The sequence below is a fragment of the Apteryx mantelli genome, chromosome 1 (assembly GCF_036417845.1).
Source record: "Apteryx mantelli isolate bAptMan1 chromosome 1, bAptMan1.hap1, whole genome shotgun sequence".
NCBI lineage: Eukaryota > Metazoa > Chordata > Aves > Apterygiformes > Apterygidae > Apteryx > Apteryx mantelli.
The window spans coordinates 129,688,033-129,712,350 of record NC_089978.1 but is presented as its reverse complement, the minus strand read 5'-3'; the positions used below and the strand labels follow the sequence as shown (position 1 = coordinate 129,712,350).

Sequence of the window (24,318 nt, the reverse complement as noted above, 5' to 3'; positions counted from 1 at the left end):
GATATAAAATGTCTGTTTTTCTTCCCTTTGCCATCTTCCCGCTTTGCATTTAAATTAAAGAGAAATTTCATTTAGAGATCATTAGTTTGTTTTAGTCCATCTTCATACACCAAAGCTCTGCAAATTTGATGCTAAAATGAATTAAGCAGCTGTTGTCAGGCCTTCCACAGACATCTTGTTGATAAATGTCCCCAGCAGTTGCAACATCAACAACATCAGCTCTTTGCATCAAAGATATTAATATTTCCAATATACACAGCTGGTAGGCCTTTGCTGTTCATTTCAACAGGAGCAGGTTTTCAACTGGGAGTGCCTGACGGCAAATCTCCACTTGGAAACAACATGGCATGGCATTGGTGATGCAGAACAGCCTGCTCTCCACCTGGAAGCCCCTGTCTGGGACTGCTAAATCATTGCCCTCCAGGGGTGGAAAGACCAGGAGTCGCAGCCACCTTGGAAAACCAGGTGGGTGACTGGACCCCTTCCCCATACTACCAAGGCCTGATTCTCCCTTGTCTGTCACCTCATCCATCAGGGGCCAGGGACAAAGCATAAGGATGGGACAGTGAAATGCCACAGCCTGTCTTAATGCAGGAGGTCAGACTGAACAATCACGTCTTCTGCCCTGAGAAATCTTGGCATTAAGGGGCTGATGCTTACCCAGCTTATCTTATGGGCTGATGCTTACCCAGTAAGCACTGTGTCCTAGCAGAAAGGAAGCCATCGGGCAGCCATGCAGCTGGCTCTGGGCATTTTTGAGGACAAGAGCAGTGGAAAAGCTGCACAGCAGGAAGGAAGGAGAAGGTTGGAAAGCTTTTCATGAGGGCTCACGTTGCCAGCGGCAGTCTTCCCTGTGAAGGTGGCAGTGGCTAGCATCAGTAATTCTGATTTTAATTCAAATCCGGTCTTTTTTCTCCTTTTCTTTTTTGAGGTAGGGGGAGGAAAAACCCTCTCCTGGTTTGCCTCCCACAGGAGGGACTTTCCAGCCTCTGAACTTTTTGAATGCCACACCAAGCAAATCAGGGCAGCTGCATTGCAAATACCCATCTTGGTTTAATTGCCTGACAGGCTTTTCACAATAAGAATTCAATTATGCGGTAATGAATTCAGCCTCGACGCAAGGGCACCCCAGCAAGCCAGCTGCAAACATCTCCCGCTGAACCAAAGGGCCTGGTGCCACAACCATGGGCCCAGCCAGCCGCCAGGGCTGACCTTCCTCACCACACAGTGCGGAGCTGAGCACGGCAGAGGGCACTGCCATCATGCCGGTGCCCACCACGGCAGCTGGGCCACCCCCCAGGCCTCATGTCATGAGCACAGGCCCGAGCATGGTGCCATGAGCCTCCTGGTGTCCCCCAGGTAGGGGACACCTTTGTGGGGATGCACCACACTGCCACCCAAGATGGTGATGCACCAGGGCCGACCCGTGGATGTAGCCATTTCCTCAGACCTGTCGGCAGGCACTGCCAGGGCAGCATGAGGCTGGTATGAGGTGCAAGACCTGTGCTGCATGGCAGCTTGTTTTGAGGGCAAGAAGGACGCCTGGGGCCTTTTGGTGCAATATCAGAATGGATGGGGTCCTGCTAAAAACAAATAAAAACCTGATTCGTTCTACAGGGTGAAACAGCAGTACGTAAGCATGCTGAGTGGCATGCCCTCATCTGCTTATTTTGATTACAGAAGCCCTAACCTAGGGTGCAGCATGCTGGGTTACGTCACTTAAAAGCACAGAGAGGCAGGTTCATCTGGGTTGTTGCTGGCAAAGCTTAAGCTCCTCTGTACTGTTTCTGTGGTGGAAAAAAGTACCCATACGGGGTTCTAAGATAGCCCTTTGCTGAACTAGCCCTAAAACAATGCTTCTTTCCCTAGTCAAAGAAAATTTCAGCACTGTCATGACCGCCCCTAGCTGGTGCTGCCCACTGTCCCCTACCTGCTGCAGTGGTCCTGCCTTGGCTGTGGGGTAAGGCTGCAGCTGCTACACATGCTGCACATCCACCATTTCACATGTAGCTGAAGTCTGCTGAAGCCCAGCCCTGGACAGATCCATGGCAGCTGCAAGTTATTGCAACTCCCACTTGCAGAGCCTTGGGGCTCTCAGTCAAGGTGAAGCAGCCTGCACTCTTGGCTCTGGCATCATCATTTTGATCATGGCCCTCACAGAAGAGGGACTTCAGTGAAGTATGAACCAGCCTGGGTATGAGCTGCTCAGAAATTGCCCTGAGGCAGAGGCAGTGTGTACCCCACTGTTTCGTGCTTGTGTTCTCTCCCCTGGTCCTCTGGCTGATTTTACTCACTGTAAAGGTCCTTGGCATGGGTCCTGCATGTCGGTCACAGGGAGATGTTGTGGAATATCCATGTGAATGAACATGTCTCTCTCACTCTTTTTCTTCTGCTGGAGCTTTTCCATTTGTATAAATCATTAAATATTCATTGGGCCAGAGGAAAAGATTGACTCTGTAGCACGGTGGTTAGAGCAATCATCTGGAATGGGGGAGACCAAGCTCCACATCTTCGCCCCAACAAATAATTAATAATTTATTCAAAGTGGAACAGCTCCAGCAGGGGGGATCAAGGGAAGCCTTGTCCAGCATAGTCAACAGCCCAATGGCTTGCTCGCTGGCTAACTCATTTTATTTCAGCTCTCTGGTCTGAGGCACTGTAAGGCCTGGGCCCATGTTTCCTGTTCCCCTCAGGGAGAACCTGACTCTCAAGCGCTAGCTAGTCTAAAAAAAGGCATGTGTTTTTCTTACTACTTTCATCTAGAAATCCCACCCTTCCTGAAACTGGTACGTTATAGTTTTTTTTGACAAATCAAAAGGTTCTTTATTGAAAAAGCATTTACTGAAAAATTCCTGCATGGCAGGACTCAGAAGCCCTGCATGGAAGTGGTTTGAACTGCAACTAGGTTCGACCCCTCTATGCGTTTCTGCCAAACTCATGTACACAGGGGTATTTTGCTAGAAAGAAGGACAAAAAGTAGTTGTATTAGTATGCTGGAATTTTCTCTTCGGTCCCTGAGGTAAAAATGAGTGACTCCATCCATCTTTCTCACAGACATTTGGTTTCAGCCATGAAGAAGGCTTCTAGCTTGAGGCACAAAGAAACATTTTCATTCTCATTTTGTTTCCATTTATTGAGTGCAGTGAAAAGTACTGGGTTAGTATCTCCTGAGACTGAAGTCTTCTGTTTTTCCACAGAACAGGTGCTTTTCAGCAGCAGTGCTGTGCATTTCTCCACCCTCCACCTGTTGGGCCTCAGGTGTGTTCAGGAGAGGTTGTGTCATGGGCTAGAGGACAAGTTTAGTCCCCATGCCTGACACTATGTTAGGCCACACTGATAGGTCTCCCAAAAAAGGCCTGGTAGTATTGCTGGGATGGGTTTGTGCAAAGAGCTACACTGAGAACCCTTACATACATTTTGTATAAACTGTTTATATTTTAAGGGTGAACAGCTTAAAACCAGCCTTCATCTCAATTCTCCATCACTCCCACTTTTACACCTCACCCTACCTTTATCTCATTGCCTAATGGCATGCTGGCTAGAACACAAGGAAGAGGTAGAGCAGGCAGCTGTGGGCTTCAGTGTACCCTCAACCCCAAAGATAAGCTTAAATGCCTGTGCCAAAACTGTTTAAAATGCTGAAGGGTCTCTCAAACACTCACCGGTCCCACTGACTTGCAAAACCACAGCACCCTGAATGTCCATGCTAAACAGTGGGAGCTCTGCAGGGTGAAGGGTTCAGGACTGAGCACATATGGTACAGGCTTAGGTGATCTAGGTGACAGTCACGGCCACTCACTGTTTGGCAATAAAGACTTTACTTCCTTTCATTGTGATCATCTGGACCCCTAATATGGCAACTGAGTAATGGACTGTACATGTAGACAAAGGACTAGCCAGAATTTCCTTTCGTGAACAGATCTAAGATTAAGTCCACAGACTCTTTCAACTTGCATGCCTGTCTGAAGTGCAGTTTGGCAGACTCCAACTCAGGGCTGGGTCTCCAGTAGCTTGTCCCTTGTTTCAACATTGATGACTGGAGAATCGCTTATGATATTGATGCTGAAATCATAGGTGAAATTCTGGCCTTACATAAGTTAGTGAAACTTTAGATTTCAGCCCTGTAGTTGCAGCTATGGCTGATGAGTGTTGCCTCTGAACAGGCTGTAAAAGATGGAAGTAAGGAGGGAAGGGACGAAGGGGAGCTTGGAAAAAAATAATGGGATAGGAAACACAAGGTCCTTAGACTGAAATACGTAATCTGTTATTTTGGACCAGACCCAGTGAGGGGATGGAGTTCTGTACTCAGCCAGAAACTAGGCAGTTATGGACTTAGTCCACTCAAGCTTGCATTCAAACTTTCCTTCTCTATCTTACAGGCTTGTGACATTTCCACATCCATGGGTGCTCAAAGCCCTTAAGAACAGCAAAGGGGTTTTAAAACACTTGCAAACACCCCAACTTTAAATTACCTCTACTTGATCCCTTCTTCCATTTCTTCAAGTGGTTATCCAGTCAGGTCTATGGCAGAACCAAGTCTGTCTTAGCAGCCGTGAAAAATGTTTCAAAGTTAGCAGCACTAGGGAATGCTACTGTAGACTGGTCACAGCTTTCACTCCTACCCTCCCATCCCTTTCCTAGTATATTCAGTACATTGTCAGTTATGGCTCTGCAGCACTGCACCGCTTCAGCATAGAGATTTAGATGCTTTTCCAAATGTTAGAGAGATTTTCTTCTTCCTTAAGCCCTGTAGGTCACAGGTGATGTCCAGTTATTATTACTAGCATTCCCAATTACTGTGTCTTGCTGAGGAAAGATGGAAAGGCTGAATAGTGTCTTCTACCTTTTGTTTTCTTTCATGATGAAGACAGGACTCATACATTCTTTCCTTAAGGGATGGCTGAAAAGAGTGTGGTCCTTTGAACTCTGGGTAATTGGGATCCTGCAACCTCTCTCTAAGACTTATTTACATGAAGTCTTGAGTCTCACTTCTCCTATAATTAGGAGAACATCATTTTCGTTTGCATCTCTGGGCCCTGTCCAGGTTTCCATATTTCTTTTCCAGTCTGCTCTGCAGCCCTGCAAAGGGCAGATGTCCAGCATGGGCTCCTGACTGCCAGGACCTCAGCTGAGATTCTCAGCTCTGTTCCAGTGTCCTGTGCTGACAGTAATGTAGCTAAGGGAACAGAAAGGAAAAATAAACATTCCCACAGACCTCATATTCACATTTGGAGAGGATAACATGAAGGCTCTTTATATGGTACAGGACATTAGAGCTAAATGATATGAAAAGGGAGCCTTTAGCAGAGAATATAGAACCTAAGAAGAAAGGTGTAGTTCCAGCAACCTGCAAAAACAGACCAGCCTCCCCTCCAGAGAACAGCTAAGCACAGAGTTGTGGCACTCCCTGTCATTTATTTTCCCCCATACATTATCGTCAAGTGCCTTCTGTATTTTCTGCCTGAAAGATATTCAACAGCAACAAAGAGAGAAAGGCTAGGGAATGAGGAAGCCCTCCTTTGAGTCCAGCTTGGAGCATGAATATAGTCTTGAGAAATAAACTGTGACCGAAGACCTATTAAAATTCAGCTTGGTTAAGTTGGACTTTCAGAGGTCAATTGGAGGTCCAGAACGGGAGACAGCATCTATCCTGCAGAACTGATGCCAGTGGATCCCTGAATGGCAACAGTTGACGTCTAAGCCTCCTGCCACTGCATACAGTTTCTTTGGTTCTCTTGGATGCTGCCAATCTCACAGATAACTATGTAGCTGAATAAAATATTTCTATGGTATCTTTACAAATAGGAGAACTCCCAAGTCAGCAATGGACCAGGATGGTGTCATCAGTGCTCAACAGGCAGCTGTGTTCAGAAAGCAAAGATGTTGGTGTGCTTATGGAGTGGGATGAGAAACAATACCAAAGAGAAATGCCTTTCTGGAAATACATGTATATGAGTACAGACTCTTCTGGAACTAATGTCTACAGTGTTTCTCACCCAATTTAAAGGATATTTGCAGAGCTAAAGGGAGTTCAGAAGAAAGCAACAAAGATGACAAGCAGCCTGGGAAACCTTTCATATAAAAAGCAATAGAAAACATTGTGCTTTCTTCAGCAAAAGGATGAACAGCAAGGGCTATGGTACTATGCCATCTGAGCCTATGCACATACTATATGATTCTATATACTACAAGGAATCCCTTAAAGTACGGCTATCAGAAGCTTTTGTTCTTTCTGTGATATAATACAAGTACAGGAATATATTTAAGGCAATGGTAACAAATTCATTGGTGAACCTTCCAGCCATTGTACATTTGGTTGGAGTTGTCAGGGGAACTGTTGACACTCAGTCAAAGACTGGGCATTTATATAGATGTCATGTATATCCACAATTATAATTAGTATTGAAAGAGATAATACATCATGCTCCAACTGTTAAACCAAATCCTAGATAGCAGAGATCAGGGATGAGTCCTAGTAAAGAGGCAGTTTATCCCAAATCTGCCTATAGTAGTGCTAGCCACAGCTGGAGAAGTACAGTAAATGGATGTTGGGTCTGATCTGGCTTGGCAGTTCCTATGTTCCTATACAGTTATTTGCACAGCGCCAAAACCCCTTGGGAGTAAATTTCACCTTGTTAGGGCCCATGGAGCTGCTGCACAGATTTGAAGCGATCATTGAACTGCCACTGATTATCCCAGATTAATGAACCTATTATACAGCACTCTAGGAATGCCTGAATAACCTGATCATGCTGACCTGGGTGAGCTTTCACTATCCAATCCCTCTGTGCACAGTAGTCATCTGCACTGTGCAGTCAGCAGTGTTACCTTCAAAGGACTGCTCCCTGGAACCATAAATCCCAGATGATACTCTACAGGCTTGTGTCTATCTGAAAAATTCAGCCTACTTAATCCTAGTGTAAAGAGATTACACTGGTGGTTGTACAAAGCTCTGCCAGAAGCTACAGCAAGCAGCAGGTACTTATAATTTCATTGTCTGTCTGTCTATTCTGTCCCTCGTCCTTCTCTTTGAGCCTTTCTCAGCTGAAAACTTGGTTATCATTTACAGCAGAAAGGCTTCCTCCCACGTGGGGATTTTGGAGCATTTTCTGAAGATGGTCTGAGTGCAGTTAGACTGTTCTTCTCTGGAGGCCTTTTCCAGAGTAAGCCTCCCCTCCCTTATCATTAAATACATGTAGTACTATCTAGGATTTCATTAAAAGAGGTCAGATCCTTCTTCACCACTAGCACAGCTCCCACCTGTACTGGGCAGGCTGCATCTTATTTGACAATATCAGAACTAAGGCATGCATAGGAGAAGAGACAGCATTTCATTCTGCAGCAAAGCAGGAAACCTGTACCAGTGCCTGTAGCAGGTGGTGTGCTGGATTCATGTACTTTGGGAGATGTGACATAATGTGTAACTACATAGGCCTTCCTTGTACATTAAACATCTATGTCCAAACATGATTTTTCAAAGGATGTAGTAGCCCACTTTCCTCAGCCTGCCCCTCACATGGCTACGTGCATCAGTGCAAAGGAGGTGTGAAATACTGTGCAATCCATTTGGTCATGTTTTATACCCATCCAGACATGATGCAAAGATTAAAAAGTTCAGAGCAACTGAGGACTGGGTGCATACTTTGTCACCTTTTAACATGTTACAGGTCATATCTATACTCTTACTTTGTTGCTTGGTAGCACTACAGACAAGAAAACACTGGCAAGCTTCCTTATAGTTGTTCCCTCCGGAGCAGTCATGGGAAGATGAGTGCGCTTGCATTGCTCTCCTCAGCTGCCAGGTGTAGCAGAAGAGATAAGCTCCAGTGAAACAGGAATGGTAGTGAGGGTGTTCTGTCTCATGCCAGCTACCCATGGGCCAAGACTAAAATTCCAGTTATACAACTGCAGTCCTCTTGCGTAGCGCAGACTGTACCCTCTAGCTGGTACATGACAATAGACAATCTCCCTTTCCAAATCTTTATATAGCCAGTGCTCCCTAGGTGCAGTAACTATTGTCCTTCCATCAATATGCTGATTGAACTGAAAACAAAGAACTGATTCAACTCTAAATCATGAAAAAGGATCCGTAGGGACTTGCTTTCTTTGAGGAAGTGAACAGAAGATGGTGCCTCCCGGTGTTCCTCTTGCTGGATACAGGGCCCTGGGGGAACTGCAGGCCCGCTTACATGTAAAGCAATTGTTGGCTGGCTGATTTTTCATTTCAGCTGTAAAACTGCTCCACTGTAAAGCTATTTCATCAAGCAGGAGAAAGCATTCTTCATTTCCCAACAAAAGAAGATCAATTTGTTTCCTTAGGCACAATTTACTTTTTCACATTTCTGGGCTTTGTTGTATTCTTACCTGACAATCTGAGAATGCTTTTGATGTGAGAGCTAGCCAGACTTGGAGGTGAGCCTCAAAAACCTGGGGAAGTACAAAGAGAATCTAACATTGTGTGACATTCACCTCCTCTCCTCCCTATAAGGCACACAGTACCGCATTTTCTTCGATAGTCTGCTATGCTGGTTGCTGATCTCACTTTAAAGCTGTGTTAATGCAGGCTCTTTCCAGTGACTTTGATGGAGACTCTATAGATTTAAGCCAATGCAACTTAGATTGGAATATGGCTCACCTCATCCATATGTAACACAAATTCCCTCCTATTACTTCTGAATTTTCTCCTGCTGGGTAGGTTGGCATCTAAGAGAGTCTCTGTAAGCATAATTCCAACTCCAAAGAGGCAAAAGTTGGATCATAACAAGAAAGCCAATAAACATAAGTCTTGGCAAAGATGCTCAGATAAGAGAATGCCTTCCTGGCATGCAAGTCACCCCCAAAAGTCATGAAGAGAACTAAGAGATTGTCCTTCTTACACTGATCCCCCATTGCCCCCAGTTGAAGCCCACTGACTCATTTCATAGTTTACCCTGGTTGGATTCCATCCACTTTGCCCTGACATGATACCATGAAGACTGTTTAGAAACTGCCCTGCCACAGAACTGGGAATGCCTGGGATACCAAATCAAGTAATACTGGATACAGGACAGTCTGGCTGAAGCCATTTCTTAAGCTATTATCTATAGAGAGGTAGAGTATGTGGAACCGAGTAAAAAGGGGGGCTGAGGGCTGGCAGAGGAAATAGGCACTGGTATGAAGAATAGCCCAACCTCTCCCCTACTCCATAAATGTTAAATATTAAGCATTAAAAATCATGCAATTCTCTATCTGGTCACTCAGTCCTTTCCTCTCTTGCCATCTTTTTCCTGTCCTTAGATGAAGGCAAAAAATCTCCCCAGGATGTAAATGAAATGCCCTTACCCTTTGCTTCTGTTCACACCAAGGAAGATATACATACATAAAATGATGCAGCCACCATAGTAAAATGCAAGGCAGATGAACATCACCACACAAACATAGCATGGCCGGCACGCCTCACGGTAGTAGCAGCCAAGCATGCCATGGCAACCAGCCAACCGATGATACTGGCTAGGAGCCAATTTGATTTATTTTTGGCAGCCTGACACTGCACACTACTGTGCCAGTCTTCGATCACAGAAATGATAAGAGATGACCTTTGAAAGCCAAAGGGATGACTTCTGGGAGAAGGGAACTGATGAAGCTGAAAGCAGATCTGTCCCCAGGCTGGCGGAGTACTGAAGTGGCAGATGTTTGGTGGGCCTCCCTCTTTCATGGATGACCAAATCACCACAGCTGTGCCAGCAACCACCAGTGTTGTGCTTTCTGAGGTGGGGGTGGGGGTGACTGGGAGAAAGGACAAAACACGGCAAATATCTTTAAGTCTGTAGAGGGAGTAAGTACCAAGAAAGGAACAGAGAGTTTTAAAGAGATGAGAGGAAGTCATAGGAAAATGATTAGGAAAAAGAGAACATAGGCTTTATATCAGGTAATAATCTCCTGGCTGTGAGACCTTTTACATGATGATGATGCTCTTTTGTGGAAGATTCTTTGAAGAGGAAACAGTTTATTATTATTATGGACATTGTACCATAAAGTGTATAGCAGAACAGGATCCCAAATCCTCAGAGAGATGGACAAGAGGGTCTTTTTCCATTTCTGCCTTGGATGGCTCAGGGTCACTTACCCAGCCATTCAAGTTTGTGACTAGAAGGCTGATATCATACTGGGATAGGAATCTGGGGGGAGGGGAGGGAATCTATATTCATTAAGATTGTAAAGACAATACTAGTTTGACTGTGGCCACAAACCTTCCATGTCTGCTTTCTGTAAACATTTGGAAGCTTGAGTATTACTAGATGAATATTGAATGAGTATGAATAGAAGCCCGTGCTGGCTTTGAACACTCAAACAATCACTGAAAGCTCATTTTAAATATATATTTGATTGTAGATTTTGCAACTTATTCCGTTGGCTAGATATTTACATAAATTACAGTATCATATGCAAATGCATATTAAATTGTAATGTTCCCACTACAAATGATGTGAAGGCCAACAAAAGCAAGCAGAAGATATTTGCAAATAATTGAGAATACTGAATAAAAATTATTCTTTGATGACTGGCAACTGAGAAAAGGGTAAAATGAAGCAAATGAAATAGGAAATTCATAGGAATGGCTATCTCTATCCATTACAACAGATTAATCTTGATAAAAATGGGGTGTTAATTCAAAGCAGAATCACCATTCCTGTTTGGGAATAAGGCATTCCAAATCTTAAATAAGAATTTATCATCACTCGTTATTCAAAAATTCTTTCCTGTGTACACAGGGCCCCAAAAGATTGATTCACTATGATGTTCTATATTTACCATTGGTAAATACCTTTGCCCATATATATAAACAAAACAGGTACAGCATGCAACATATCAAATTAGACTTCTCAAATCACTCCCACATAGCTTAACATTTGTTTTGCCACTCAACTCATCATACAAAGTAAGAACAAAGGGATGGAGATCTGGACCATAAAAGGGCAATACAGAAGATGTGAGTTTAAGCATTACCTCCAGAAATGTTTAAACAAAAGGAGGTGAAACATACATCCCTTTGTAGTGTGCTTTCAGTTTAGATTCCAACTCTTCAACACTTGGTCCACACCTTAAATCATAATGTTCTGTGTGAGCACCTCTCCCAGTTCTTAGCTGTTCTTTCTAAAACGGTATAAGCAGGAACAGAAGTCCTGAGCTAGCTGTGAAGCTTGGAAGTCTAATTAAGAGAATGGGAATTATTATTTGGGGAAGAGAAGTAGTAGACCAAATGGTGTGAAGGAGAAACATCAACAAGTGCAAGACTACATGCAGGGACTAACCTTCACATCAGGATGTTTGGCTCACCTTGGAATATCAAGGTGATACTCCAAATTTTTGCCCCAACAAGCTAACGAATGCAGAATGTCCTGTGCTACTGACAGTCTCATGCATGTGGAGGTCAAAGTTATGTTTGGCATTGCTTCTTGATCAAGTTTTATGTAGTGCTCACCTCTGATGATATCTTTCTTTTTTTTCCCTCCCCTCTCCTCTTTTTTTTTTTTTTTTTTTAACATTATGTGTCTTTGATAATGTAAAAAAGGGAAAGAGCAAGAGCGTCTTCAGGTCTTTCATGTTTTTTCTACCCACACCAGCATCGCAATTCAGTAACAGCTCTTCTCTATAGTTTGCCAATACTGTCACTGTCAAAAAGGATCACTTTTGCCTCTCAAAACTTTTCACCTCTTCCCAGGGGAACTAGCTAAGCAGAGTTGCAGCTCGGTCAAGAATAAAGGAGAATTGAAAACACCTCCTGGGGTGATTGTTTGCATTCAGTCTTCTCTTCTGTCCTCATTCACAGAGCTGTCAGGGCCTTTAATCTTTCCTCTCCCTACCTGATCTTCTTATCATGCAAGTCTGACCCAGCTGACACATATCTAAAAGCTTCATGCAAGTGATACATATGGCTATCACCAGCTACTCCAAGAACAGGGGCTAGAGTACTGGAGTGGATGAAATTACAAGTGATGCTGATAACAAGATGTTCCTTACTAGGATGTGGTTGTAACAGCAGTCTCATCCAATTACAAGCAGATGGAAAAAAAGGCCTTTTTGGCTCCTTCTTGACCATCCCACCAGGAAGACTAAATTACCTCCTGCAGTATGAAAGAGTTTTTCCCTCACGAAATTTCCAGTTCAAGTTGGCAGCCTCTAGTGAGATGGTATCAGCTCAGGCTGCTTTATTGCTCCACTGAAGCTGCCTGCGTTAGTGCGCCTGAGAAGGTTCATCTTCCTCTTAGTGTATGCAGTGGTTGGGGAGCTCTCCCAGACTCCTCCAAACCTCACAGCTGCCTGACACTCTCCTGCCACCATGCAGAATGGGCTGGATGACACATCCACCTAGAGGAACATGAACCTCCAGAGGAGGTGCAGTATTTCCAAAAGCTTCTGGGAAGCAGAGGAGAGCATGTTAAGCAACAATATGCATCTCCCCCCTCTAAAACCCAGCAAGGGATTACCTTGTTAATTCTCATTCTGATCCCTGCACTGTCCCTTGCAGATCAACCTCAGATGCATCCCCAGGAGACCAAGGGAGGCATCCATTTCTAGAGAGGCCCACTCCCTGGCATTCACTCACCTGTCTTCTCTTCGGTTTGGCTGCTCTCCACTGTCTCCATTTGGGGTTGCGCTGTTGCCTTGGCAGTAGCATCCTCTGCGGCAGGGGTGGTGGTGGCAGTGGTGTCAGCAGCAGGCACATCGGCTTGTTTAGGCTCCTCTTTGTCTTGGGCTTCATCAGCCTTCAAGGACGGCGAGTTATCAGTGGAAGCTTTAGCGGCACTTTCCGTTTCGGCAGCAGCGGCAGGCTTTTCCTCCAAGGAAGCAGCAGGAGTGGCAGCCTGTGGGGCTGGCTGCTCTGAGCCCGTGTCAGCAACTCCATCCCCTTTTTTCTCCTCTGCTGGTGCATTGCTGTCTTTGCTGCCCTCCTCCACCTGGACACTGTCAGCAGCTGTAGCTTCTGTGGCAGCAGGCGCATCACTCTCTTTGTTCTCCCCAGCTCTGCCAGCAGGGCCTTCCTCCTTCTTGTCAGCGGTCTCAGTCTCAGAGGCCGGGGCATCTCCCTTCTTCTCCCCCTTGAGCTTTTTCCTTGTTATGTGTCCACGGAAGCTGGCCTGGATTTTGGTGGCTGCCTTATGAGCTTTATCTTCTGGTTTGATGCCATCTTGCTCAATTTTTTGGTCCCCATCCTCATTTTTTTCAACCTTTGAATAAAAACAGGAAGGACAGAGGAGAAAACAGGGAGATAAGTCAGGACCTCTGCAGGTACAGCCCAAGCTCTGGTTCCACTAGAAATATCCCACCTCCCCCTCCTGCTAACAGGTGGCAAATTTTGAAATAGCCTTTTCCTTTGGTATGGGTTTGAAACCAGGTGGCTGTAATTAAGTAAAAGGGCTGGACAGACAGAGGGGAATTTACAGCACCTCATCATCTCAATCAGCAATGCTGAGAGCATGTTGGCAGCCTGGAAAGACCCGAACCAGCTGGGTTGTCTCTGTTTATTCCAATTATTTATTTTGCCATCCGTTCTGAAATATACCAATTTTTTCCCCTTGTCATTTTCAAAACATTTTCCCTCAGGTTATTTTCACGGTCTTTCACAATCCACCTAAGCCTTCAATTCTTTGTTTCTTTTTAATGACACCATGTTTCACAGGTGTGTGACTCTATCAACACTGAGCATTGTGTCCTTTATAGCTTTTTGGCTCAGGATTGCCAATATAGAATAGTATTGCCACACGCTCCACCACAGATGCACAGCCAGATATACACAGATATTCACATGATGTACACCTCTCAAATGCCCTTCCTGCAAGCACTTCAAGCACTGCCTCTGCTCCTCCACTCATACCTTCAGTGAAGGAATAATAGGCAGATAGATATCAGTCTTTCCAGTTTTAGCAGATTAATATTATTTCTCTGAGCACTGGGAGGAATTCAGCCTTGTAACAAAGAACTGCCATTTCCCATGCTTGTGTGCCTTAAGCCATGTATTAAAGTCTTAAAAAGGACCATAACAGAATCTGTGCTTTCTGCTGGTCTGCTACAGAGGGATAATCCTTGATTTGTAAACCCCCACTGAATCCACCATGTTTCACCCCAATAATTTACCAGCTCATGAGCCAGTAACAGCTCAGCTGCATACTGATGAAAGGACACTGTTCTATTAAAATTCCCAATGGGAATCATTCAAAAGAGCTACTCAGAAGCAGAGGCAGTGGCCTCTTTGCTGTCTGCACCTGACTTCCAGCACTGGCTCAGGTCACAAGAGAAAGAAAATGAGCTGGCTGAAAGAGATAGCAAGCAACTATTCATGGGTGTGAAGAGGAAATCACTTCTTAGGCCATTGCTACTGAGAGATGCCATTTGGGGAAAGGCCCAGGACCAGAATAGCAGGCAGAGGACACAGTTGATAAATACACTCAAAAAGAGTCCAGCAGTAGTAACAGAGAATAAGCCACTGCAGTATGCACACATAAGACCGGAAACACCACACTTGCGAAGCGGGGGAGAGAAGACTGGCCACTCCAGCAGCATCAGTGAGAAACAGACTGGAAATGATCATTGCTGTTGCAGAGCATGAGCACAGACATGAGACGCAGAAAGGCACACATGTGTAAGCAAAGCAGTACAAGTGAACTCAATGCTTGACTACCAGCGTGCCAGAGCTGGTACCCACCACATCCCTCCAGGCTCTCAGCAAGCGCAGGATTCCCCACCCCAGCACTTGCGCACAAGCAGGATCATGCCAGCACTTGCAAGATATGCTGAAGGGCAGGCTGAGCAACAGCAGCTCCTCCTCCCCTCTTCCGCAGGTAAACGAGTGAGCTCAAGGGGGCTTGGGGGCCAAGGAACGACCAGCCCCACATCACCAAAGAAGACAGCCTCTCCACATAGTTGTGCAGAACAGGTCTGAACACACCAGGATACAAGTCTGGGGGTGAGACTAGGCACCACCATGCTTATGTAGGGGAAGAGTGAAAAAGTTTGTGAATGAATATTAACTGATATTAACATATAAGATTCAGCATAAGGAGTTTTCATGTTATTGCCTACGCACAGGGAGAAAATGGTTGTTGTACCTATCATAAGGGCAGAGCTGAGCACTTACATCTACTCTTCCTCAAGTGCTTTAAGTGATGTGGTGTGGAAAGTGGGCTCTCATGTAAATGTCAGTTTGTCAGGCAGCAGGTGACAGTTATGTGTAAAGATGATGAACACATTAGCATGTTGTAACCATTTATGTGCCTCTTATAACCTGCTCTTTTGTCTGCATAGCTAACTCTGAACCTGCGTTATTCAGTGTCTAGGATAAGCTCTTCAGCATCATTTCAGCACAGGTCTACATGGAGATGGAAGCAAATCAGAAGCAGCTTTAAACTACCCAAGGAACAGTTGTGAGCCAGACAGGGTAATATGGGCTCTGCACAGGTTCATTTATTTTGTTCCTTAGGCAGGTTTTGCAGTTTGTGCCAAGTTCTATGTTGCTGTGGCAACATTACTACTAATACCTGGACTAGCTGTCTTAAAGAGAGCTAGAGCATGTCTGCAGTACACTGAAGCCACAGCAACATGGACGTATGCTAACTATTCCTTTCTAGCACTGTATAACACTGAGAGGCAGAGCCAAGGTATCTAAGGTCTGTGGCCAGTTTCAAATAGCTGCAGGGTTGGGAGACTGGAAAGAAAACTTAGATATAACCACAAGACCCTTAAGGTCCAGTTCCATATTCTGATTCCTGCAAAACCGATAGAAAATGTGACAAAACTGTTAATTCCTGGGCAAAGAGGAAACTCCCAGGGTAGAGGGGGGAGCTCTCTCACCACTGGCCTTGCTCCTCTCACATCCCAGGTACCCTCCTGCCCCACCTAGGACAGCTATTATGAAGTGTGATCTTGCCTCTGTGACTTTTTCCCCAGTGGAGTTAGGGCTCACCAGCAGCCCTGCAAAGGCTTATCTCCTTCCTGCTGCTAGCAGGAGGTCCAGGGCACGGCAAGTCCTACAGTCAGTTCTCTTGCTATTCTGACAGATGAATTCCTGGAGAGCTGTGACTGCAGTGCACTGCAGGGTCCACCTGCCTCCCTTTTTCCTCTATGGATGCTGGACTGAAACCTTTCACCTGCACCTACTGCATTTACAAAGCTAAGAGGCTCCTTTGCTACAGTGATGACATCACTGTCCTTTTATCCCAGTTGGGATGACATCAGTTTGAGTCCTTGCCAGCTCACAAGGTTCAAAATCGCAAATTGCATTTCCAACAGCATCATTTCAGATATAAAAGATAAGAAACGTGAGGCTGGAGTAGAGGTGGGGTTTAAGGTCATGGCTGAAAGAAAGGTATTAATAGTTAGTCTGTGCCAACTCAGATTGCTTTTAGTGCCATTCAGGAATTCCATTTCTATTCAATCTTTCCCCCTTGAAGGATCCTGGACATCTGAAATGATGTATTTTCAGGCTACTGGCCTGCAGCTACTTCTGGGCAAGGATACAGTATTCAGCTAGTATGTATGTCATGTTGTATAACAATGGGCTGGGTGAGAAACATTGTTCAGAGGGAAACTTCTGTTCTCATCAAAAGAGACAAGGGCTCTTCATCTGTGGATTACACATACAGCAGATAAACCTTAATTAAGGAAGCTGCTCAAAAATAACCTGTACACGGTGAAGCTCCTGGAAAGCAATTTATCTTCTTTGGAAAGCTAAAAGGGTGAGTCAGCCTTGCCAGGGCGTATTCAAAGTTATCTCAGTGGAAAACAAGAAATCTATCATCTGTCTTATATATCTGCCATGTGTGTTTGACATCTTGGTTGTAGTATTGTGGCTTCTGGAATAAAAGTGAATTATTATTATTAGCACTTGTACAGAATCCAGAGCCCCCAGCCAAAAATCAGGTCTGTTAAGGATAGGTTTCATTCACACACACACACCTCATTTACACATTCATGTATAAAGTAAATTCATACTGGAACTTAATATTGAAATGTCATGATATCATAAGTGTACATGCAGCATACTGTCATCCTCATTTTACACAGAGATATAATCTGTTTCATTTAGTGTGAAGCAAATCGATCCTTCAAGGCCAGGAGGACTTGAAATCACTGAGACAGGTTGACACATAGTTATAAGGATGTATAAAAGGACATACATAGTCAAACACATGCATTTTTTCTTTGGACCATCTCCACATACCCACAAAAGTAGGTTTACAAGGCAAGGATTTGCCCTCATGAAATGCACGGTTAAACTTTTATGTTCCTATCTACATATCCAGGACACAGGTAGGGCAGAAGTTAGTTCTCAGGTACCAGGAACATGGAAATTCCATTGACTCATGATTTACTCAGCTAGATTTTTAATCCCTGGCCTCCTTTCCACCTTCCATCTCCAAAACCAAAGCCTTCAGAAGTGACAACATAGGGCTAAGAATGAAGAAAGCATTGCTATAACCTCCAGGCCCATCTGAATGTACCACATCCCATTACAGCAGGAAAGGTGAGATGGAGAGACCAGATGTTTCACAACTGTTCCATGCTTTTTCAGCCACACATAAGCAAAGAGCGAGACAGGAGGAGACTGAGTGCCTCCATCCTTGCTTGCTGTTTGCTCATTTCTGTCTTGTGGTGCTGAATCACAGCTCCTGATCCCAGCACCTCCCTTGCTTAGCTTTGGAGAGGCTGACTTGCCTTTAAAAAAAGCAGGCAGAGCAATGAACAAAAACCAGAGAAGAAGGACAGAAAAATAATCACATAGCTTTCTTGTTTTGAACACTCGGTTGGAGAGATCAAGAAAGAACTTCTTGTTCCTTTAAAATGTCTTTTAATCTTATACGGTCTCTTCTGCTTCATACCAGAGGACCTGTCTCTGTACCTCTCTCTTTCCTGGTGTTCCTCCGCCCAGTAATTTACAGCACATGTCAGCCTCCTTTAACATTCATCTTAGGATCAGGCTGTTATACACTGAAACATAACCCTGGTTCCCACTCCTTTCTGTCCTTAGATAAGAACTCTTCTTTAACATAACCCCAAACCCCAGAGCCCCTGGATTCACCCAGCCATCTCCTGGTATTCTGAAACCTGTGTGCCAGGAGTCAGGATTTAGGGTTTACAAAGCTTTCACCAGAGAAGACATCAATGCTGGCCAAAGCCTGCCCACCTGTAGGAAAAGTGACAGTTATCAGTAATCCATTCCACAGCCCAAGAGGAAATGTCCCCTATGTTACCATATTCTTAATAAAACCTCCTTGTTCTCTATCCAGAGATACATAGGGCCCCAAGTTGTTGACACCTGCACTAATGTATGCATGGAGATCTTCCCTTCAGTTAACCAGGTGAAGCAGTCCTGCGTCAACTAATTGCTTGTGATATTTGTGGGGTTAAGGCACACCTTATACAATGCTATAATCTTGACAAGAGCACAGTGTAGGTTTGTACTGGTGTCGTTCAAGGTCACTTGGGCCCAGACTCTCAATGGAATTTAGGCACCTGACTCCCACTGATTTCACAGGATTGAGTCACCTCAATGTTTTTGTGGGCCTGGCTCTATATGACCTGATTTGTCTCAGACACAGCATTTAAAGAGCAAAATGCTTTAAAGAAAAGACCAGCTGTCTCTCCAGAAGGAGCAAAGCATGGACACATGAGAGAGAGAAAAGACTTTCACGCCTTGTGAAGTGAGGAAGCAATTTAGCACAGAGAACAGCTTATTTTTAACCCAGTTAAATGATGTGAAGACACCCGGCTAGAGGATGGCACCCCTCAGCTCGACCTGTCTGCAAGGTGAGGAAACAAACAGAGCTCCTTTTTCCAGACTGGCTGTGGTGATGGTGGGAAAAGCACCCTTGAGAGGGAAAAGGTTACTTCATCTCTCCCAAGGCTTATTGAGGACGGTTCCCTAGTGCATAACTAGCAGGGTACCAGCTCTCCAGTTTCCAATTCCTCTAACAATGGAGTTTCCATTCTTTTCTCTATAAGATCCTCTCACACTTAGGAAATTTCCCTTCTATCTTCTGGTGCCTGGAATGGAACAAGCTAATGATGATCAGGCAGATGGAAGAATGTTGTTCACACATGCATAGGGTGACTGAGAAGTGAGGTATAAAATAACCATTTAGCTAAACTGGACATATTTAACTATTTTAACTGTGCCTTCTCAATAAATCTGTTATACCTGCTTCAGCCTTTTTTGTGACCCTCCCGTCTGTTTGTCACTCCGTTTCTGTTAATATGGTGGTCAACCGTTGTGTCATTTACCATCTTGAAGCCCCTACGGCTCACCTGGTTAAATGGAGAAGGGTGCTCAGTAATGACTATGTTGCCTTTGTGGGCTCTGTCAGAGAAGGAAGAGCCTCACCCCTGAAGCTGGTGCAAAGTGGCTCATATGCAGGGATGTTTACTGGAGCAGAGCAGCTCATAGATGTCTGTGAGAAACAGTGCTTGCCTTTGGTCTTGTCTGGGCTCTGTGTAGTACTCCTGTGGTTGTGGGGTCATGATGTCAAGGGCTTGTGTTTGTTTATCCTGAGGCACAGCCTGAGCATGTGAAGGCACTCAAAGGCACAAGGCTTGCGAGTACCATGTTGAAGACCTTGGGTGCTTGGCACAATCCACATCTATGTTCTTTCCTCAAGCTGGATCCTGGTGCATACTGTGCTGGGAGCTGTGCCTAGTCTCTCTTTTGGAGGGAAATACTTGTGTTGCTCCAGAAGGAGCCAATCAGCAGGTGTTCAGTTCAAGGGACCAGAGCCTGGGAATGAAACAGGAAGCTATCCAAGCTGACAGAGTAAATGCTTTCCCAAAATAGACCATGCTGAAGAGATTCATCAAAAGGGCCAGGTAAAAAATTTCCCTAAACTATGCTTTGGTTAGAAAAAAGACATACAAAGAATGCAAGAATATTTCAGCTGCTTAGACAAAGACACAGACCTGAATATCACGAGACTACTGAAAAATTTTATCCTGACCCAAACCCTGTGGCTTGGGTGGACCTTTTCCTGACTTTTCAAGCAAGGACTGTTGCTGCTATATGACTTAAAGTAACAACTTCACACTCTGAATCCCTGCATGCTCTGCTGATCATGGCCAAGTAATGAAACCCTGAATTAGCAAACTCTCCCTCTCCCATCCCTTCTCTCTCTCTCTCTTTCTTTTCTTCTTGCTTAGTTTTGGATTCCACAGAAATTTTCAGGAAGAAGTTGTTAATCTCCAGTGGCTCAGATTGCCTGCCCCAAGAGAGCTGGACACACTTGCTTCCGCTTTAACCACAACCAAGGGCCAGAAGTTAATTTACAACTCAGACTTGCTTCCTTGAGGTCCGTTGCAGGCAGTCACTGAGCCTCCCCAGAGCCCCGGGTTAGGCAGTGTCTCTAGAGCACTTTCCACAAGCAGCAGCAGCAGCAGCTTTTGTCCTACAGCTCTTACCCCATCCCCTCTGTGAGAACACAGTGCTGCACCCCCAGCTCTGATTATGGGAAGTCTCCTCAGACTGAGTAAACTCTGAGGTTACCTGGACGTTTCCTGGGTTGTACCTAATTGTTATGAGGAATTCTATGCCGGGACCATTTGTCCATGAGCAACAAGGCTCAGGTCCCATATGCCCATTTCACATTCAAAGATACCACTAACTCAGCACCCATTTATGCTCTCTGCTGGCTTGCCCAGGATTTTTGCAGCCAGCAGAATAGTAGTGAAAGGCTCAAGCCCCAAGGCCATCCAGTTCCTCAACCCTCTTTTTAACCGGCCTGTTAACCTTGAACCGCTGATACCTCCTGTAGGCCATGACTGACAATGCCATGAAATCACTCAACCTAGTGATGAGAGAGAGCTAAGCATCAAGTAGCTTCCTTCCTGCTTGGCTGTAAGTGCAGGGCTGTATTTGTTTTATTATTATTATTATTATTATTTTAATTTATGTCACTAGAATGGGGGCAATTATCTTCTGAGAAAGCATTTACAGATTGTTAAAATCAAACAAACATCCCCAGCAATTAGGGAAAGCAAGGTGCAGATTAATTCCCAGTGGCTTGGGAAACTGCTTGGAGTGCAGGTTTTGCCAGTGCAGCTGGTTGAGTGCTCTGCATGGTGGCTGGCCTCCCCTCTGGAGGTTGCCCACCAGCACAGACCCAGGGAGGCTGCTCCTCCAACACAGCCCCAGGCCATGCCATGGCGAGGGGGAGAGCAGCGAAGAGGAGGTGTGGGGTTAAAACCCATGGAGCTGGTCTGGAAGGTGGAAGGCTGGGGGAGGAGAAGACAGAGCTGAAGGGAGAGAAGAAATGAGAAAAGAGGGAAGAACAAAGGAATCAAATGAAGAAGAGAAAAGGAAAGGCAGGGAGAGAGGTAAAACCTGGCCAAAGCCAAGCCACTGAATGGAAAAGAGACAAAGAAATAAGAGGTACACTGGAAGAAATGAGATACAGCGTAAGGGAGAGTGAGGGGAGAGAGCGTGCGAGAGAAAAAAATCACTGATCCACATGTGAAGGGTGTGATAGCGAGAGATGTCAAGAAAAACAGAGCAGCTAAATAGCTGAGCAGGGTCCCCTGGAGCAGACCTGCATGACTGTCCATGCCACAGCTGAATGAGGTGTTGGCAGCACTCTCTGACATGTGCCACCTCGCTGCACAACCCTGGCTTCCATCTGCATGAGCACAGGGATAGCAGTAGTCCTGGCAACCCCTTGGTCAGCCTCTCTCCCAGATCAGCCAGGCTATCCCTGCGAGCATTGCTGGTGGCAGTGCCCTGCTGGGGAGCTGGCCCTGTCAGGAAGCACATTGATTTGGTTATTGATGTGATAATGTGTAAAAGTCCGAGGCAGAGCCTCGCCAGCTCCTTTCTCATCCCAGACAACAGAGGTGCAAAGTGACCTGCCCCGAGTCAAATCTGTCCTGGTACATGGAACAGCTCCTCTAAGGCAGTGGAGAGATACAGGAGAGGAAACCCAAGTCAGGAGCAAAGGGGGTTCAAGTCCCAAGTCCTTCACTCATAGTTCTGGGTCACCCTACTTGTGAAATGGAAAGAGCAACGCTTACTCTGCACTTGAAATCTGAGTTTTCACTGTGGCACTGCAGGAGAGGCAAGCTGCTCTCATGAATATCTTCTCCATTCATCACAGAGCATCCACTGCTATGCTTGTGTTAGCTAAGGCTTCAATGAGGAAAATACTTTGGCTGTGCAACAGCCCCCTGTGCCTTCCCACACTGCTCTGCAATGAGCTTCTCCCACTCCACAGAGCATTTGGACAGTGGTGTTTCTACAGGCCTTTTCAGCCTCCACTGCTTTACACCTAGCACCTGCACACAGAAGAAAATGTCTCTCTTCTTCTGTACTGAAGCTACTGCTGGGGTGAAACCCTGTAGCTGCTACCTGTGCCCACAGCCGCACACAGCAAGTTAACTCGGGGTGGGGACAGGAGTACTAAATCCCCCTGAAATTGCACAGTGACCTGAAGAAGGTAGTAACCAGGATCCTTGATCAGGATCTGACAAGATCAGTACAGTTAGTACTGCCTCTCTTACCATTAATTATCCTCCTGACCAGGCCTTTGTCTTTTGTCTTTCTCATCTCCTGAAAGAGAACATAACCCAGAGCATCACATTCTGCTAACAGCTTCACCATTCCCCAGGGAGCACAGTACAATCTTTCAAATCACCAGCACTGCATCCAGCAAAACCCAAGTAACCAGACTTGCAGGTCTCTTACACAAATTGACACTAAACTAACTCAGTCTAAGATATCCCTCTCATAACCTCTTCAGCTTTTGTTCCCAGTAGTCCCATCCTATATCTTCACTGCAGAACTGAACTGTGCATGTACCAGGATCTTATATCCCCAAAGAGCAGGAATTCACAGGAAAGGCTGCTACCTATTGATACAGGCTACATCTCCTTACAGGGTCAGCTGGCTTTTTAGTAGCTTCTGGTTCTGAAGGGTTCAGTGGGTCTCGGTGGCACTGAGCCACTCCTTAGCAGCCAGGAGAGGCTCTGCTGGCTTAGCTTCTTGCTCTTAGCTTCTTGCTCTTGGGGGTTGCCTAATACCAGCCCTGGTTCCACTAGGACAAAAGTCAACCTTGCTGTTAGAGGCAGAAAATACCAGTGTTGAAGGAGACTTGAGGGTGCTAACTCTGATCTTCACAGTAGCTCACTTTATTGATTTGTGTTGTGGCTTTTCATGCCCAGCTGGGCTTGCCTGACCTAGAGATCTCCTTCATTTGTACACATGCACTTTTGCCTCTGACTTGACTTGGTAATTCCCTCCACCCACCCTCACTTCAGCAGCGTCATCAGTGCCCTACAGATCTTCTGCAAGGCAGCAGATAGGGCTCTCGCTTATGACAACATGTGTACAGAGTCACCAAAAGCAGTATGTAGAACGTGAGCCCCTCTTATGGATCTGAATGCTTCACAGCAACAGCATGTCTTGGATGCCAAATACCTCATAGGAAACTTCCTGTGAAATTACTCTTAGCCTACAATTTTTTTCATTCCTTTTATGTCTTTAAAGAACAAGCAGAGAAAGAAAGAGATCCCATATCTCTTCCCTCCTTGGTCACTAGTGCAGGTGAGAATGAGAAGAGTTAAACTTACTCTATAAGACATCAAATATAGGAGACAGATACCTTGTCCCACTAGGAGTTCTCCCCAGGCAAACAGTTTAGATTGCTCTCTATCTATCTGGTGTACCTTTAACACAGCCATACTGAACTACCCTGGCATCCTTGGAGCCCTCTCTGTGGAGGGCTTTACTCAGCAGCCATGGGCTACACTGACAAAGGACTCAAGGGAGAAGGGACCTCTGGTGAGGATGAGGGGATGGCTGGGCAGGCAGAGTGCACAAAGTTCTTTCCACTTCTTTCTGTCCTGCTAAAGAAGTGTTCTGGAAAGCAAGTTTTCACCCTGAGTGGAACCTGTTTTTTGGAATAGGGGCTTCTTCCCTCAGGACCCAGTGCAAAGCCAGACAGAAAGCACTGGGAAGTACGCACAAAGAGAATAATGTCAGAAAATTGTGCAGTGTTTCATCTCCTGTTAATAAGGACCAGTTCACTTTGCATAACTTTGTAGTGAGGAAAGGATCATTCAGAATACCCGAGGGCCAGCTGGATCCACTGGAGGGTGGATTGGAGGGTCCTCTAGGCCCTCACTTTCCACTGCAGCAAGACTGATTTTCTTCATCTTTTACCCACCCTGCAAAAGCAGGGTCTCATGTCAGTCTTTGTACATTTTCACAAAAGATGATTCTTTGGGCTTCTCTGGCTGTTATTCCACTGGTGAACTACAGAGTTCCTCCCCGAGTTTCGGTCAACCCCTTGCTTCTTGTTCATGTTG

At 45.3% G+C, this 24,318-nt stretch overlaps 1 protein-coding gene across 1 annotated transcript in view; it reads right to left on the bottom strand.

The window, feature by feature from the left end:
• The window catches only part of GAP43 (growth associated protein 43), a 55,592-nt gene that overhangs the window by 11,154 nt on the left and 20,120 nt on the right, over nucleotides 1-24,318 (bottom strand). The window contains exon 2 of the mRNA XM_067289815.1: nucleotides 12,587-13,208. Within this exon, the coding sequence (XP_067145916.1) occupies nucleotides 12,587-13,208 (622 nt within the window). The remainder of the gene's footprint in view (nucleotides 1-12,586; nucleotides 13,209-24,318) is intronic.